This window comes from Myotis daubentonii, chromosome 15 (assembly GCF_963259705.1).
Source record: "Myotis daubentonii chromosome 15, mMyoDau2.1, whole genome shotgun sequence".
NCBI lineage: Eukaryota > Metazoa > Chordata > Mammalia > Chiroptera > Vespertilionidae > Myotis > Myotis daubentonii.
Window position 1 is genome coordinate 42,267,088 of NC_081854.1, and position 18,237 is coordinate 42,285,324.

At 55.8% G+C, this 18,237-nt stretch overlaps 1 protein-coding gene and 2 non-coding genes across 3 annotated transcripts; 2 read left to right on the forward strand and 1 right to left on the reverse strand.

The window, feature by feature from the left end:
* The first annotated feature begins 3,508 nt into the window (after positions 1 to 3,508).
* On the forward strand, positions 3,509 to 3,581 carry TRNAM-CAU (transfer RNA methionine (anticodon CAU)). The gene has a single exon. It is a non-coding gene; the product is annotated as a tRNA-Met (tRNA).
* A 4,527-nt stretch (positions 3,582 to 8,108) lies between these two features.
* On the reverse strand, positions 8,109 to 11,703 carry TLE7 (TLE family member 7). The gene is made up of 9 exons (XM_059665542.1): positions 11,393 to 11,703; positions 11,209 to 11,231; positions 11,007 to 11,065; positions 10,317 to 10,529; positions 9,969 to 10,210; positions 9,438 to 9,579; positions 9,139 to 9,292; positions 8,526 to 8,599; positions 8,109 to 8,213 (listed from the first exon to the last, which is right to left on the reverse strand). Exons 1-9 carry the CDS (start codon positions 11,701 to 11,703, stop codon positions 8,109 to 8,111), a joined length of 1,323 nt encoding a protein of 440 aa, XP_059521525.1.
* Positions 11,704 to 14,896: 3,193 nt separating this feature from the next.
* LOC132217750 (U6 spliceosomal RNA) lies at positions 14,897 to 14,999 on the forward strand. Its single transcript, XR_009449008.1, has one exon. It is a non-coding gene; the product is annotated as a U6 spliceosomal RNA (small nuclear RNA).
* The last annotated feature ends 3,238 nt before the right edge of the window (positions 15,000 to 18,237 follow it).

The window sequence follows — 18,237 nt, forward strand, 5'->3', positions numbered from 1 at the left end:
GGGGTTCTGGGACAGAGGCCATTGTTTAAGGCAGGGGTCCGCAAACTTTCTAAACAGGGGCCAGTTCACTGTCCCTCAGACCGCTGGAGGGCCGGACTATAGTTTAAAAAAAAAACTATGAACAAATTCCTACGCACACTGCACATACCTTATTTTGAAATAAAAAAACAAAACGGGAACAAATACAATATCTGTATTTGCATGTGGCCCGCGGGCCGCAGGTTGAGGACCCCTGGCTTCAGGAATTCTCTGCAGCGTCAGAGCAAGGGAGGAGCCCCTCCTGGCAGAGTGGGTCCTGGGGCAGCGGGCAGCCCTCCACCCGCGCCAGCAGCATTGTTTCCTTTTTCTGATCCGCTTGCGGTTGAATGTGCAGGAACAAGATGGCCACCAGGGGGCAGCAGAAAGCGAAAGCTTTAACGGAAAACCCCTAATTTGTCTAAATTCTCTGCCCACCCCGTAGCGCAGTGGTCCCCAACCTGGGCTGCACATTAGATTCACCCGAGGAGCTTCAAACAGCACTGACGCCAGGTCCTCAGCTCCCATCCATGAACTAAACCGGCCTGGGGTGCAACCTGGCACCACACTTCTCTCTCCAGAAGAGAAGGAACCTGAGGCCACCCTACTCTTCAGCGAGGGTGGAGGACCACGGGGCTAGACCTGGTGACTCCGAGCAGGGGTCCCCGAGCCTCCAGCGCCTCCAGCGCCTCCAGCACCCGGAGCTTGTTGGAAATGCAAACTCTCAGGGCCCGTCCAAACCTACTGAATCAGAATCTGTATTTTAACAACCTCTCCAGGAATCCAGGCAGATTCGAGTTTGCGGAACGATGGTCCTAGTGACCAGAAGGGCCCCTGGGGAGTTTCCAGTCCAAGGCGGTATCTGCGGTTTAGGGGTGCAGAGGTCGAAGCCCAGAGGGCAGAACCCATTTGCTCAAGGCACTGGGTGGGCTGGCACAGACCCCAGACTTCAAGACCCCCATTCCAGTCCACAGCCCCTGCTCTCCCAGCCCAGAGCTGGGCCTGGGCCCCAAGTGGCAAGCACTGGCGGCAGGAATTTGGGGGGGGGGTTTGGGAACTTGCCCAGAGCTCTCGGGATGTGGACTGTGGGAGGGAGGGGGTGCTGTCCCAGAAATGGCTACGACACCCTCCCTGACTCAAGGTGCTTCCGTCCAAGGGCCATTTAATACTCGAGGTCCAGATGAGACCAGGAATTTACCTTGTTACATCACGGAGTGGGGATGGAACACAAACCCATAAGGCTACCCTGAGAACTGTCTGGGGTAACACGCTTCATACCTGGCAGCTAGCTGGTGCTCAACATCATGATGATTCCATTCTACTCGAAACCTGCTCCTCGCAGGGCCCCGGCGGCCGGCACGCTTTGGTATCTCCTGCAGCCCCTCGAGTTGCCCCCTCCATCTCTTTGCGCCCCCTAATGAATGGTAGCATTTGTTTAGTACCGTACATATATTGAAGCAGTTTCTATGAGCTCATCTACTCCCACAATACTGCTTTAAGACAGGTTCTCCCCATACCCCGATTTAAAGGTGAAGAAACTCAAGCCCTCGCTGGTTTGGCTCAGTGGATAGAGCATCGGCCTGTGGACTGAAGGGTCCAGTGTTCAATTCCAGTCAAGGGCACATGCCCAGGTTGTGGGCTCGATTCCCGGTGGGGGGCGTGCAGGAGGCAGCCGTTCAATGATTCTCTCTCATCATTGATGCTTCTATCTCTCTCCCTCTCCCTTCCTCTCTGAAATCAATAATAAATAAATAAATAAATACATAAATACATAAATAAATAAATAAATAAAGGTGAGGAAACTCAAGAACAGAGCCCCTCAAGCCACACGTTCCCCCTTGATAACTCCTCCTCTGGTCGCTGTGGGACCAAGCTCTAGTCTTTGCTTTGAGCCGTCACCCTCCTCTGACTGACAGGCCCACATTTCCAAAGGCCAGTGGGACTTACCCACATGGATGCCTTTCCCTGATACCCAGCCAACCCGAGCGCCCAGCCCCTTCCTCTAGCTTGGGCCTCGGGAGCTCACCCTGTCCGTCTATTACAGCAGAGCGCATTCTGTGCAGACGGCTAGCTCAGCATGGCCGCCGGCCTCCTGCCCTGACTGTGGGGTTCTGGCAAGCAGGAATCTGTCCTGGGGGGCGGGGGGTGCCTCTCGCAGACCCAAGCAGCACAGTGAATGTAGGACTCACCCAGCTCTCGGCCCAGTGTCCGCTCCCAGCAATCCCATTCAGCGCCCAGTACTATTGCCAACTGATCCTCTAAGCGCTGACCCTTCCCCTGGACCATCCTCTCCAGCAGCCTTCCATCACCACCACCTCCCACCCCCCCTTCACTCCCCCCCGCCCCCGCAACGGTCCTCTCTGCTCCGAACTGCCTCCAACTGCCTCGGATCGCTCGCTTCCCCCGCATTCCAACAGACCAACTGCTCATCCGGCCTCGATATTTTAGGGGAGGACTGGGCAGTGCTTTTGCAGACTGTCCCTCCATGTGGGCTTATCTACTATTTCCTGGTGAATACATCCAGATAATGCAGCGGAGGCAAGAATGACACAAAAGTGGTGATCTGTCCTCAGCACACCCTATCGACAGGTATCATTGCTGCTGGTTTCAACTTCGGCGCCTTGGAAAAGATGATGTCTGGCAGGTCTCTCCACCGAAGAATTACAATTTCTCCCCTTGGCGATTCTTGCCTGTCATTATTATGCCACGCGGCTCCCCCGCTTCTCAATATGTAGATACATATGCTCTAATCATAATATCCACGGACATGTGTATGTTTACATAACCAATTATTTCCATCAGGATGGACTCATGGATACTTTATTCTATGAGTTATAATCCATTACTATCAATATTTGTTTGTTTGTTTGTTTGCCAAAAGGACCCCAGACCTGGCCTTTGGGAGCACCTTGGAGTTAGCCCGTGTCCTGACAGCCCCCACCATCTCTGAACACTCCTAGCTTCCTGGGAGTTTCACACCCCAAACTCCTCTGTCCCTCTCTCCTCCTCATCCCGCCCCTCCCAGGCCCACGGGCTCCCCGGCGCCCTACTCACCTTGCTCAGGGGCGCCCCCTGACGCCCACCGCGCCCGCTGTCGCCCCGACAGCCTCCGTCTACCCGACACCCGCCGTTGGTCACCTCGCGCCCGCGACCTCCGCTGGCACCGGCCCCTCCGACGCGTGTCCCCGCCCTCGCGCCCGCCCCCGCCCCCGGGGGCAGCCAGGCTCTCCGCCCCCTCCCCCTGCCCGGCCTCGCGCTCGCCCGCCCGCTTCTCCGGCCCATCCTTCCGAACCCCAGGGACCCCGGCGCGCGGCGGCTCCGGCCCGGTCCGCAGGGGAACGCCGGGCGGGGGCACGTCCCTCCTTCCCCACGTGCGCCTCGAACAGCACCAGGCGTCCGCGAGGCCGGGGAGACTGACGCCCGGAGGCGGCTCGGCCGGGAAAGGGGCTGCAGACCTTTCTCTTTAGCAGCAAAGAAGGCGCCCTCGCCGGCGGCCCTCTTGGCGCAGTGGGCAGCGCGTCAGTCTCATAATCTGAAGGTCCTGAGTTCGAGCCTCAGAGAGGGCACAGGCGTTTTGCTGTGGCGGCGCCGGGCACACACGTGATTCCCCCTCCCAGGAAGGGTGAAGCCACAGCCGCAGGAGTGAGCGTGCTCCCCGCTCCCGGGAACACAGGTAAGAGAACACGGGGAAATGGACACATCGCGGCCGAGAAGTTCCATTCCTTTTGCGACGTCTGCGCAAATCAACCGCCCGGGCCACTGATCCCTTTCCCTCCAGCCCCTTTGCTGGGAGCAAGGCCGTGCCCCGGGTTCTTGTCTCCGGACTGTGTCCTCGCTCCCTCCAGCTCCGCTTTCAACAGGCGGGAGCCTCGGGCAGCCAGTGCGGGTCCCCCACGTGCCCGAGAGCGAGGTGGGGCGGGGCTTCGCTGACCCAGAATGACCAAGCTCTAACCAGTTTTAGCTGAATTCTTCAATTCAGGTGTTTGTTCTTAGTAAGATTATACTTGAGCCAAATTGACAACATATGCCAGGGAGCTAGATCTGAATGTTCCCTGAACCTTTTCAGTTTTCGATTATTCAGTTTTACAGTAGCTTCCAATTATGTTGTGATCTAGCCTCTATTAGTTATTTCTTCATTTCAAAAATAGGAACATTTCTAGTTTTCATTTCATTATTCATTTCTGTCTTAATTGCATTGTGGTCATGAAATCTATTCTGTAAGAGTTAAATCCTCTGAAACTTATGACAGTTTATGGTCAAGTTTTATAAATGCTTTGTGTATGTGAAAAATATATACTCTAGTGATTGTATGAATTATTCTGAGTTTACTCATTATGTTATTCAACTCTTCTATATTCTTATTATTTTGTCTGTTTAAACTACTGGTTACTGAGAGAGAGATTTGTCTATTTTTGTCATTTTTTCTTTATAAATATGAAACTATTAATAAATGCATAAAACATAATGGAATTTTTGTATCTTCCTGTTGGATTTATGAAGTGTTTACCTTTATCTCAGATATTGCTTTGTTTTAGAGCACATGTAATCTAAAATTAATATATCAGCTTGCTTGGATTTAGCGTGCACACAAAATATCTCATTTTCATCCTTTTTGTATCCTTATGTTTTAATATATTTTAAACACATACATCTGAGAATTTTAAAAATCCAGTCATATATAAACACATTAATAGGAATATTTACTCTACTTACACTCACTATAATTGCTCATATATTTGGATTTAAACCTCGATGAACATTACACATTTTGGAGTCTATTTGTTCCTATAGCCCAGTAGGATAGATCTACTATTGGCTTCTACCCTCTGTATCATATTTTTACATGGATGCTAATTATATTATTTAGAGCAGTGGTTCTCAATCTGTGGGTCGCGACCCCTTTGGCGGTCGAACGACCCTTTCACAGGGGTCACCTAAGACCATCCTGCATATCAGATATTTACATTACGATTCATAACAGTAGGAACATTACAGTTATGAAGAAGCAACTAAAATAATTTTATGGTTGGGTCACAACATGAGGAACTGTATTTAAAGGGCCAGAAGGTTGAGAACCACCGATTTAGAGGCACACTGGCAACAGCAGGGTAGGCAAACTATAGCCAGCAAATCAATCTGGCCACTGCTTGTTTTTATACATAAAGTTTTATTGGAACACAGCCCCACACATTCATTTATGTATTGTCTATGGCTGCTTTCACGCTACAGCAGAGGAGTTGAGATTTGGGGCAAAGCCTAAAATATTTATTACCTGGCCCTTTAAGTTTGTTGTTTCCAGGGCTACAGTAACAAATAGACTCCAAAATTTATAACAGCTCTAATATAAGTTTATTTCTCGTCCATGTAACAATCCAAAGTGCGCAGCTTTTCTCCATATTTGATTTGTGGAAACAGGATGCTTCCACCTCATGGCTCCACAATCCTCTAGGGCAGTGGTTCTCAACCTTCCTAATGTCGCGACCCTTTCATACAGTTCCTCATGTTGTGGTGACCCCTAACCATAAAATTATTTTCGTTGCTACTTCATAACTGTAATTTTGCTACTGTTATGAATCGTAATGTAAATATCTGATATGCAGGATGTATTTTCATTGTTACAAATTGAACATAAAGCATAGTGATGAATCACAAAAACAATATGTAATTATATATGTGTTTTCCGATGGTGTTGGCGACCCCTGTGAAAGGGTCGTTTGACCCCCAAAGGGGTCACGACCCACAGGTTGAGAACCGCTGCTCTAGGGCTTCCATGCCATTCGCCTTGGGTTGGTAGAAGAGGACAGAGAACCTGGAGGGGACACCCCTACTCCTTTAGCCTTGGCCCAGAAATGGGACCCATTCTTCTCTCATCATTAGTCAGCAAGAATTAGGTACCCAACAACATCTCAATGCAAAGATGGCACACTTAACCCTTTGCGGTCGTATTAAATTTGGACATGGGTGTCGCACTGGTCGGAATTAATTTCCATTGAAAGAGCAGTGATACATAACATGCAAGATTATGAAGGATAAACAAGATTTACTAATTCTTTTTTGGAACTACATCACTACTAGTAGAATCACTACAAACGTTATCACTTTCTACGTCAGAGTCAGTATTCAAGGTGCCAAAATAAAACTCTTCATCGTTACTTTCAGATTCGCAGTACACTTCTTTCGGTAACTTTCTTTTTGCCATTTTGGAGTATTATTTTGAAATATCTTAACAAGCGAGAATGCCTAATTACAGTTAAACGTAATTTGTAAAGCTTGATTTGAAATTCTGCGAAGTATCTCCGAAGCTTGTCCATTTCTTCACTCTCAAAAGGCGACTGACTCGCCACGGTGTTTTGCATGGCGAGTGTGGAACGACCACGTTTGTTTATAGAGTTTCGATATCTCCGATTTGTCGGGGCAATGTTTTGGTTCGTGATAAGGTCGCTTAGACACTTAAGAGCTTTCAGAGAAATTATGAACTGATACATGAATGGAGTTAAGATTCGTACGGTTCCTTGCTGTGGTGGCTGAGAGTAGACAAACGACCGCAAAGGGTTAAACCATGGCTTTGCAGTCTCCTCCCAGTGACAACTCTAAGCTACAGACTTGAGTGGGCAGCTATCTCTCAGCCATGCCAACACCAAGCAACGAGGCGGCAGGATGGGAGAGGAATAGAAAGCAGGCTTAGCTGGCTTGTTTTGGGGAGCTGGGGCTTTTTCAACTTGGGGAAGGCCAGAAAAATTACATTATCACATCCTCAAACATGAGGAAGCTGACACAAAACTGTAGCTTTTCACTGGCACCAAATGCCAGAATTAGGATCAGGACTTGCGAAGACTCAGATAAAATGAGGTATTGTGAATCAGGAAGCTAAAAGGAGAGCCTTTCTCAGGATATGGTTAGACCAGCTCATAGAGACTCAGCCTTGGCCGGGTGGCTCAGTAGGTTGGAGCACCGTCCCGTACACTAAAACGTTACTGGTTCGATTACCAGTCAGGGCCCATATGGGAGGTAACCAATCAATATTTCTCTCACATCACTCTCTCCCTTTTTCTTTATCCTCAGGTGAGGATTAACAAAAGAGTTGAGCATTGTTAATCTAGCAACTCCAATATATAACTTGAAAATTTGTACATATACATACATTTCTTCTTAAGCCTTTTTTTTTTTTAAATATATTTTATTGATTTTTTACAGAGAGGAAGGGAGAGAGAGAGAGAGTTAGAAACATCGATGAGAGAGAAACATCGATCAGCTGCCTCCTGCACATCCCCCACTGGGGAAGTGCCCGCAACCCAGGTACATGCCCTTGACCGGAATCGAACCCGGGACCCCTCAGTCCGCAGGCCGACGCTCTATCCACTGAGCCAAACCGGTTTCGGCTTCTTAAGCCTTCTTAAATTCCAAGAATTCCCTGCATGCACCCCCTCCCCCCGCCAAAAAAAGTTACAAACAAAACTAAGTCCTGCTCTAGCAGGTTTGGCTCAGTGGATAGAGCATTGGCTTGTGGACCCAAGGGTCCCGGGTTTAATTCCGGTCAAGGGCACGTACCTGGTTGCAAGCTCCTCCCTGGTCCCAGCCCTGGTCAGGGCTTGTGCAGGAGGCAACCAATCAATGCGTTTCTCTCACATCAATGTTTCTCTGTCTTTCCATCTCTCTTCCATTCTCTCTAAAAATCAGTCAAAAAATATCCTCAGGTGAGGATTTAAAAAATATAAAGAAAGAAAGAAAAGAAGATTTCTAAAAAAGCCTAAGTCCTTCCCTACCCTGGATTTGCTGACTGGGGGCATAAGGAATCCACCACAATGAAACGTATCCAGGCCATTCTGGTTTTTGCTTTTCTATTTTATTAGTTATAAAGGCAAGTTTCCCCACCAAAACCCAGCCATCGGTGGTGGAGAAATAACAAAGTGAAAAATCGCTAAGCTGTACACTAAAAACCTGGGAGCGCAGGCTAGGAGAGGGGAACAGACAGGTGACCTGCCATCGAGGAGAAGGTGGAGGCAGGAAGTGTTGGAAGCTGGTCGGCGCCCAAGGTCACCTCTCAGCACGCTGCTTTCTCTGGATCTTCACCAGCAGGACCCGACACCCAACCTTCAATACAAGAGCTTGTAAACCGTGGCACAGTTTCTGGAGCCTGTGACCAGATACTGGTTGTCGGAGGACACGTCGCAACACAGGACTTCTGTAGACTCCTCCTCCTAGGGGAAAAGAGGCGCCAAAAAAGGTCCTCTATGCAGGGCCAGGCTTGGGCCAGAGATGAAGGTTTCATTTAGGGCTCTTTCAAGGCTCAGCGTAGACCTGAGGCTCAGTTTAGAGGCAGGGCCAGGTCTCGGGGCTCACGGTGGAGCCCCTGAGTTTACAGGGCCTCAAGTCCTCATCCCCCCGCATCTATTAAATGGCCCTGGGTGCCATCTCAGAGGTCCTCTCCAACACTGCCTCTGGGGCCTGACCCACTGGGATCTAGGACTACAGCTCCTAGTACGGGGTTTTCACACCCCTCCTTCCAGTACCTGAAACAACCTTTGTAGATAAGGTGCAGATAAGCAGTAGATCGACTCATCCATTGTGGTCACAAAATAGCTCCCTGCAAAGGAGAAACAGATGGAGGGCCAGATACTGCATTCTAGTCCCGCTGTTCCCGCCGGACTAGGGAAGAGGTTTCTCTGCCTCAGTTTCCCCAAATATAAAAATCAGAGACACAACACAAACCATTCCCTCATCTTCCCCCACCCGCCAACCCCACAGAGGATCACGGTGAGCATCGCTGAACAGGACAGCAGCTGGGGCTTCGTGCCTCTTCCGTCTGCCCGTGTCTTCAGGCTGCCATTCTGCAGGGGCAGCAACCCTTTCTGACAGAGCCAGGAAGGAAAGGGGCGAGGAGAGAGAGAAGACAGGAAAGGTAGCCGGGCTATCAGAGGGAGAAACACTGGTGGGGTTGGGAGTGCGGGGTGATGCAGGGGTGAGAGCAGTGGGAAAGCAGACACCTGGATCTCTGTTTGGCCAGTGTTGGGGCTGGAGAGGGAGGAACTAAGAGTCTGAAATAGTCTGGGCCCAGACTTTAAAGTGAGTAGACACCCCAGAGTGTCCAGGACACCCCGAGGTGTTGCCCGGCTTCTCACGCACCAGAGGCGGCAAACTTGAGGTTGTGGTGGTGGACGTATTTATGTATGACGGCCTTAAACGCCTCCTTCCGGTGCGTGTGCAGGATGATGATGTCACTGGTCCGCAGGCCCACTAGCAGCCACTCCTCGCTGGGGTCGTGGGCGATGCTGAGGATCTGTGGGGAAGGAGGTGGAGTCAGGGCTCCGAGCTGCCAACTCCATCCTTTGTGCCCACCTCCAAGCTCAGGTCCCGCTCCTGCAGGCACCCACGGCTCCCAGGCCCTGGGGCCCGCACTCGGCCAGCTGGGCCCGGCCAGGCACCTCATGGTGGAGGTTGTATTGCTGCAGCTTCTGGCAGCTCCTCAGGTCCCAGGAATACAGGCTGGTGTCTTCGCCTCCGGTCCAGAACTTATTGCCCGTGATATCCACACATCGGGACCCATATTCAGGGACTTGGTGCTTCCTGGTGGGAAATAACTCAGAGGTTTGTGTTTGGTTGGGACCCCCAGGAGTTTTGGGCCCAGGAAGGCCCTAACAGTGGTTCTCAACCTTCTGGCCCTTTAAATACGTTCCTCATGTTGTGACCCAACCATAAAATTATTTTCGTTGCTACTTCCTAACTGTAATGTTGCTACTGTTATGAATCGTAATGTAAATATCTGATATGCAGGATGGTCTTAGGCGACCCCTGTGAAAGGGTCATTTGACCGCCAACGGGGTCGCGACCCACAGGTTGAGAACCGCTGCCCTAGAAGGACCCCAGATATATTCTCCACACTCACTCAGTCCTGCCGCACAGAGGGGAGAGTGAGGTCCAGAAAGGACACATGCCTTCCCGCCCCCAGGGCATACCTGATCAAGATTTGGTTCTGCAGATCCCAAATCTCAATGAATCCTTTGAAACAAGCCAAGCAGATCTGGGCATTGGAGGAGATGGCCAGAGAGTAGCATATGGGGCCTGCGGAGGCCAGCTGTGCCCTGATGCGGGGTGTGGGTGCCAGATCCCAAAGCGTCAGGGTCCGGGACACCCCCCCGGTGATCAGGCTCTGCTCGTCGGGGAACAGCTTGCAGCTGAGGACACAGTTATGACGGTCCTGTAGGGACGGTCACACGCTCACATCACCTCTGCAAAGCGCAGGCTGCGAGGCTCCTGACGGAATCGCGTCTGGGTGCCCTGAGCCCTCGTAGCACAGCCCTCACCTGGAAGTTCAGCTGGGCCTGCGGGGCCTTGTTCCAGGTATGCAGGGCACTCTCGTCCCACACCCTGAGGTAGCCGTGGCCACACGTGTACACGTGGTGAGTCGAGCTGCTGATGGCAATGGCAGAGACTTTCTTGCCGTGGCAGAGTCTGCCCACCTTCCAGGACTTGCGTGGGATCCTCTGCCTGACCACCACTTCGTCTGCCACGGGAGGCTGGGAGAGGAGAGGGTGGTAGCCTTGAACGGCCATCGCCCTGGGCCCCCCTCATCCGTGGGGACTGCCTGCCCCCGTCCTCTGACTACATTCCTAGCCATTCACCCAACAGCTCCCCTCTCACCCCCAGGCAGGATCGTGTCTCAGCTGGGGACCCCAGCCCCCTGACATCTTCTGCGCTAGCCCAGGTCAGGCCCAGGCCGCCTCCGCGATAAGCAGGGCCACGTTTCTGAGACCATTCCGAGTGCCAGCAGCGAGGGCAGAGCCTGGCTCAGAGCCGCCACGGGTGCAGCTCTGGAAGTGACTGTGAGCGGAGGCCCTGAATACCGGTGGCGGGAGAAGGGGGGAGCCACAGGACCCCCGCCACCTATGGGAGAGCGAGTGAGTGTGGACACTGCACACCCTCACCTTCTTGTTTGGGGGGAACAGGGAAGAGAAAGATCCCAAGTTTTTGTTTTTAAAAAACAAGACACTTACAATTGCTCTGAGGAAGGACCAGACTTTGTCGCTGGGCCGAGGCGAAGAACAAGGCAGGCCTGCAGGGAAGTATCGATGCCCACGGCTCACGGAGAGGGCAGCGGGCAGCCTGCTCTCCTGACGCCAGGGCCTCTCTCCCAGGCCCCGTCTGAGCACCTTGAGCTGCCACCCTCCCAGCCCACACTGTCCGGGTGGCACTCACCAAACTCGAATCCTAGTAAGCTGCTGGGACAAAGGGAGAGGGGGAGGGGGAGACAGAGCATGAAATGGAGGGCTCCCTGCTAGGAAGCCCCGCCCCCCTCAGTTCCTCCTCCCCCACCCCCGCCCTCCCCCCACCCCCACCCCCACCCCCCCCACCCCCACCCCCACCCGGAGGGGAGACCTACCTGGAGGCAAACTCTGCTTCTTCCCTGGACCGCCCCTCGGAGAACCAGCTGGCCTGGAGCTCGGACCTGTCGAGGGCCTGGAGGGCCCACTGCTGCGGGGTCACAGTGCTCATCTCCTGATACACCGGGCCCTGCTGCGCCGGGGAGCCTGGGGACCACTGCGGGGTGCCACACACCCCATCCAGCTGGGGCTGTGCTTGATGCCTGTGCTGAGAGGAAAGGCCAGAGCCCTCTGGCTCATACCTCCTCGGCTCTGATCCCGCATAAATTCTGAGAATACTGAAAGCGGTCTCTTCCTTCTTTGCGCTCATGTCCTTAGACCGAGGAACTGCCTGAGGCACCTGGTGTAGCTTAAGTGATGGGCCCTCAGACAGAGCTGGACTCCCAATCCGTCCTTACCCCCTGCAGCAAGAGAGAGAACAGATACGGGCACGCTGTTTGGGGTCTATTCAGAAGGGTCAGAGAACACCTCTCACGTGAGAGGATTCAGAAGATCAGTCGCTAACTTTTTATACAAAATGTTGGCAGCTGCCCTGCCTGGCTTGGCTCAGTGGATAGAGGTCAGCCTGCAGAGGATTGAAGGGTCCCGGGTTCGATTCCGGCCAAGGGCACATGCCTGGGTTGCAGGCTTGATCCCCAGTGGGGGGCGTGCAGGAGGCAGCCAATCAATGATTCTCTCTCATCATTGATGTTTCTATCTCTCTCTCCTCCCTTCCTCTCTGAAATCAATAAAGAAATATATATATAAAAAAATGTCGGCAGCACTGGTGACAAGTTTCATAGAGACATTTTGAGATGTTACCAGGTATCGTGTTTTTCCTTCTAGACACACACACTGCATTGCCAGTCCCATAAAATCAATCCACCCTTTAATCTGACAAGTGAAGGCTCATCCCCAGCGTAAATAAAACGTAAGGCAACAGGAAACTCCACTCACATCACAGGGCCTCTTGCCACCTGGAGGGGACAGTGGGGCGGCGGCGGGGGGGGGGGGGGGGGGGGGGCGGACCCTGAAGAAGTCACGCGAACATGGTGTTCCGTTTGGATGGGACCAGGCTGCGGAGCAAGGAGGAGGGTGGCTGCGGGTGGTAACCTCTCCTCCCCTGTGGGAGGACTCTGAGAGCTGGAGGGAATCATGCCTGTAGACGCCGCAGAATTAGGTAAAGCCAGTGCCAAACATGCAATAAACGGCAGAGGTTGCGTTTATTTGTGGACTGTGCCAGGGACCACAGCGGGGAAGACTTAAGGCAGACCAAGTGCCTTCATTCAGGTAGCCCTGGAAGGCCCGGGGGAGGCCCAGGGTGCCATTATCAGGGAACGTGAGAATCCTCGGGGACAAAATGATGGTGGGGCTGGGGAGGGCATCTTCTAATGGGAGCCATTGCCTTGTGGACCAGGCTCAAACACTGGCTCTCAGATACCACGTCTCTCCAACGCCCCAGCAGACTCCCCAGGGAAAACAGGCTGCCTGCTCTTCGGCAAATGCAGGGGCAGTTGTATCAAAGCCTCCACGACTCTTGACACCTTTGAGCTCTCGCTGTGTGTTTGGCCCTGAAGCAAACACTCTATGTAGCGGAGCCCATTTTATCCTTTAACTGTGCCGCATTTTACAGATTTTTAAAACTGAAGCTCAGAGCAGGTGAGCAAATAGCTCAAAAGCACAGAGAAAAGGTTCTCTTCTCTGCCCTGTCTAGCTCCAAACAGTCTCCTCTCCTACCTCCCCACCAGAGGAAGGCAGCATCCACCATAATTAAAAGGCAGCTTCCCTCAGACCCAGCACTTCCACTTTAAGGCATTTGTCCTGAAGATGCCCTTGAATGTATGCAAGAGGATATCGGTACAAACTGAAGCACTGGTTGTGACAGCAGATGAGTGCACACCCCCAAAGGAGGGGGCTGGTGAGGTAAGTCACAGTATACGCATAACGCGGAATGCTGTGCAGCTGTTAAAAATAACAAGGGCATGGACACTAGAGCGTGGGTGCGGAAATTCCAAGGAATGTTCACGGGCGGACTGGTGGGCTCTGAAAACACGTAGATTTTGTGTAAAAGAAAGACGAACTTGAGAGCCTTTCTTTGCACATGTCTGGATGTACATATTAGGAAAGTGGATGCTTTTGGGCATGGAAATTGGCAAACAGGAAAGAAGAATGGGAGGAAGATTTGTTGTTAAATAACTTGGGATAGTTTCTGCATATTTGTGGCTATTTGAACCTAAATTAAAAACTGTGGGAAGTTGAGTCTTTTTCTCAACCAAGTCCTTCCTTTCTCACCTTCCCCCAAATGATCATTTGGGGCCTTGGTGATTCTTAGTTATTTGGTGTGTGTGTGTGTGTGTGTGTGTGTGTTTTAAACTGAAGCTCAGAGCAGGCGAGCAAATAGCTAATCAATATATTTTTATTGATTTCAGAGAGGAAGGAAGAGGGAGAAGGAGAGAAGCATCAATGATGAGAGAGAATCATTGATCGGCTGCCTCCTGCACAGCCCTCACTGGGAATTGAGCCTGCAACCCCGGCATGTGCCCTGACGGGGAATGGAACCATGGCCTCTTGGTTCATGGGTCGATACTCAACCAAATCCGCCTTGACACATATCAGGCCCCTTTCACTGGACCACCAGGGCTGCCTGGGCCCTGGTGAGGGCAGAAGCACAGAGCACACATCCCAGCCCAGTGTGAAGGGGGGCGGGGGCGGTGTCAGCTGCCCAGACGCCCGCTTGGGGGTGAGGTGAAGCTTACAGGCAGTGAAGCCATTTAACCAGGATTTCGCCCTAAGAAAGAGAAGGAAGAGTCTTTCTAGAAAGAGGAGAAGGGAGAGTTGATAGCCGGATTCCCCTTCTGCCCAATCCCCAGCGGTGGGAACACAGAGACCTCTCCCTCTTTCCCAAGCTTCACCATAGAACGCCAGAGCAGGGAGGCAACCCTGCCAACAAGGTGAGCACTCCACCAGCGCCCACGGCATGACACCCACCTCTGAAAGCAGGTCAGACCCTAGAGCCGGGAAGTCAGCAGGGCGGAGCTCTGCTCGTGCTGGGAACCCCGTGCCCAGCTCTGGACCCTCCCCGCCACACCAGGCACTGCCACGAATGGCCCATCGACCAGGCGTGGCCACAACCACAGCCAAGCGCAGGCCACCCCTGGGGTGCCATTTCCGAAAAACCCTGGTGTCCTTGGATGAGGGGCAAGGTGGGGATCTGCCAAGTAAATTCAGGGCAGGAGGAAAGATGGAGTGAGAAATTTTTAGAGGGACACGTCTTTGGACGGTGTTCAGGCCGCCCACAAAGCTAGTGTTTCCTCAGAGGTGTGCGGCTGGATTGGGTTGTGCACCGGAGCCACTCAAATGTCCGTCTCTGGGTGACCCCCCTCGCTTAGGGAGCCGGCGATGGGCTGCCCAGCCTGGGTGACTGGGGGAAGGAGGAGCCGCTTCTTCTCCTTCCCCTGTTCTGGCTTCACAGGCCTGGCTCTGTGACCTTTGGTGAGTGTCCCTGAAGGTGAGGAGCCGGGTGCCCGCTTCGGCAGCAGGTATACTAACATTGGGACGACGCAGAGAAGATTAGCATGGCCCCTGTGCACGGATGACACGCAAATTCGTGAAGCGTTCCATATTTTTTTAAAAAAGTGAAGAGCAGGGAAGCCATTCTTTTCTGCGGCTGTCTCGCCCAGGGGTTCTTCAATTTGAGCAATCAGAACCCCCTCCCCCCCAGATCTTCTTAGAACAGAGTGGGGGGCGGGCAGCCCCAGAGATTGGTTCTGTGGGTCTGGGGTCGGGCCCAAGACGGTATTTCTAACAAGTTCCCAGGTGATGTCACCCTGCGGCGGCCGGGGCCCCACTGAGCGGCACGGCCTGTCCGCTCTGCCCGCTGGTCCCTTTCCTGCAGGAGGGGCAGGGGGTGGCCCGGAGCCTCTCCTGTCTGCTCCCTCCTTTCCCCTCGGCCAGGGCCCGGCCCGCCCCGCGCTGGGCACACTCTTCCCTTCTCTATCGTTTCCCTCACTCATTGGCCAGAGGCGGGCGGGGTTCTTACCTTTGCTTCCCCGGGAGAGGAGCAGGAAGCTGCCTGTGTCCCTGCCCAGGTACAGCCACAGCTGGTGGTGTCGGCGGTGGTGTGTGTGTGGGGGGGGGGGGGGGCGGGGGGAGCCCCAGCCCTTGGGCGCACCCCGAGGCTAGACTGGATCCGCAGAGCCGGACCTCAAACTTCAGTTTCCAGATCCTTATTTGGAGGCTGGAGCGCCCTCCCGCGGGCAGCGGAAGCGCAACCCCGTTCGTACCACTGTGGCCACCGGCTGGTGGACCCGAGGGTTGTGCTCAGGGCACCGCGCCCCTTCCCACGCCCCTTCCCACGCCCCTTCCCACGCGCACGCACCCCGCCCGGAGCCCCGGGGCGTTCACCTGGGAGGCTGCCGGCGAAATGCATGCGCCCTATCACACAGACACAACCACTGCCTCCCTTAAGGCTCCCTGCCGCCATCCTCTCCACGAAAGGGTGCCCCAGCGGGTCCTGCGGGGCCAAGGGCGCACCCCAGGGAGCAACTCCGAGTAGAATGGGGGGGCGGGGGGCAGAGAGTGGGAGCCATTAGACGGCGCTGAGCGCTGACAGCGGGCAGGCCAGGCGGACCGCGGCACCAGGGCGCCCCGGGCCGAGGTCAGTGGAGCGGAGAGGAAGCCGGGGAGGGCCCGCAGGCGCAGCCAGGACCGTCCTCACGACCCCGCTCCCGGGGCGGCCTTCTTTCTCCCCGTGGTCACGGAGCCTCCCGCCAGCGCCCTCATCCTGCGACCCCCGGGAGCACGGAGGCTCCCGTCACCCCATCTAGTGCCATCGGGCCCCTCCCCGCCGGGCGGGCGGGCCGTGGGCGCTCTGGTCCTGCCCCCGACGGCTCCCGGCCCCGCCTTCAGGACCTCCAGGCAGAGCCCGAGGCCCCGGGCCCTTCGCCGCCTCCCGCGGCGGCCCTGCTGGCGGGAGTCCCCGGGCTGGGCCCCCGCGGGGCGGGCGGTGCTTCTCGGGCGCGGCCGCCAGCCCGCGGGACTTCCGGGTTCCAGCGCGCGCCCCCAGCCCGCGGAGGCACCGCTCTCCCTTCGCGAGCGCCGGCTGGGCCGCCTGCGATGGTTTCCCGCCCGCGCCCGAGGCAGCCAATGGCCACCGCCGGGAGCGGAGGCCGCCCTCTCCTCATCCGCGCGCCCTCCCGCCGCCCCGCGGGGTCCGGGCGTCGCGGCCACACGCTGGGAGCACGTGGGTCCCGGGCGCTCCGGGCGGAGGCGGCCACGGACGCGAGGAGCGGCCCTTACCGTGCGGCTGAAGGAGCCCCGCCGAGGCGCCCTCCGCGCGGCCGTGCAGCCGGGAGGGCTTCCTGGAGGCGGGCGTGGGTGGGGCTTCCGTGCCCGGGTGGACGGCGGTGAGGAGAGCTGAGCGTGGGCGCCGCGCCGCGAGGCTGGTGAGGGGAGAGCGGAGCGGAGCGGGCGGAGGACCCGGCCCGGGCGCGCCCAGACCGCGGAGCCCGGGGCGTCCTGGGAGCTGTCGGAGGGGAGACCACGTGGTCTCGGGCATATGGCGCCCGCGCGGGGCAGGAGCGGAGGGGCAGCTCTCGGGGAGGAGAGGTCGGGTGGCGCCCGCTCCCGCCCTTGGCGAGCCCAGGCGCGGGATGATGGGTGGGCTGTGAGCGGACCGGAGGAGGGGGTGTGGCCGGAGGAGGGGGTGTGGCCGGAAGCCCCCGCCCCACCGCCCGTAGGGGAGAGCTGCCGGAGCAGTGCGGATCCTCTCGTTCCCCATCCTCCCCCCTTAGATCCCAGCCCGGCTTGGGCCTCTCACCAGGCTCCTCCCCGAATGGCTGGGTGCCCCGCGGCAGCCATGTTTCCCCGAACTCAGTTTCCCCTTCTGACCTGGAAGGGCGGCCCCTGTTCTCCGAGGCTCTGACAGGGTGACAGCCTGGGCGGGGGCGCCTGCGCTGCGGGCAGCACGCGCTGACCCAGGCCGAGGGGACTTTAACCCTGGCTCCTCTGGACGTGTGAGGGGCGGGTCTCCATGCTGTGGCCCCTTCCCGCCTGGCAAGGGCTCCACTGGCCGGGAGTCCGGGCGGGCCACGGTGCTGCGTGAGGACGGGCGGGTGCCTGCCTCCTCCTGCCGCCCTCGGGGACCCCCCGGGTGGGAAGGGCCGTGAGCCTGGGACCCGTCCTCCACCCCTGAGCCGCCCAGGAGCCGGAGAAGCAGGGAGACCGAGGACACGCGGCCGTGGAGGCAGATCCGGACAACAAAAGATCAGGTTGTCTGCAGCCACTGGACCCTCCTGGCGTCCCTGCCTAGTCGCTGCCATAGCAGAACCTGCGGCTGGCCGGCCGGGGACCAGAGTTGCAGGGCTTCCTGTCCCCGCCTCCGCTGACCGCACACCCACAAACCATCGGCAGGACGTTCGGGAACCGGGAGGGTTGCAGCGAGCTATGGCCTTGCAGCTCTCCTCTGGCCTGGGGACCAGGGAGTGTCCAACTCCGGGCCTCAGTTTCCCTGTAAGTAAATGGCCCCCATGCCTCGGTGCACTCTGGGTCTCGGTGTTCGGCCTGGAGTCTCCCAGAGCAGGGCCAGCGGGTCAGAAGGGCCCTGCCACCCCTGTTCTGAGGCTCCAGGGTCTGCCTCCACACATGACCAGCTCCGAGGTGCATGGGGGCAGGGGAGGGCGTGTGCATGGCATCTCCCGGACACTCCAGCTCAAGTCCTGGAGCGCGTCATTAGCTCTCCTACCGGAGCGGTTCCTGTGAAGCCCTCGATGGCACTCCCAGCCAACACTGGTCACTCACGCTGGAGAGCGCAGGAGGGAGGTCTGGGCAGGGAGGTGGCCTGTGTGTCTGTCTGCAGGGACCTGTG

Excerpts from the sequence above, each read along its gene's own strand:
- TLE7 (XM_059665542.1), bottom strand. The coding sequence starts at position 11,703 with ATGAGCGCAAAGAAGGAAGAGACCGCTTTCAGTATTCTCAGAATTTAT. Across the intron at positions 10,530-11,006 it reads GGTCCTTCCTCAGAGCAATT|CCTCCCGTGGCAGACGAAGT; the intron begins GTAAGTGTCTTG and ends CTCCTCTCCCAG. Across the intron at positions 9,293-9,437 it reads AATACAACCTCCACCATGAG|ATCCTCAGCATCGCCCACGA; the intron begins GTGCCTGGCCGG and ends CCTTCCCCACAG.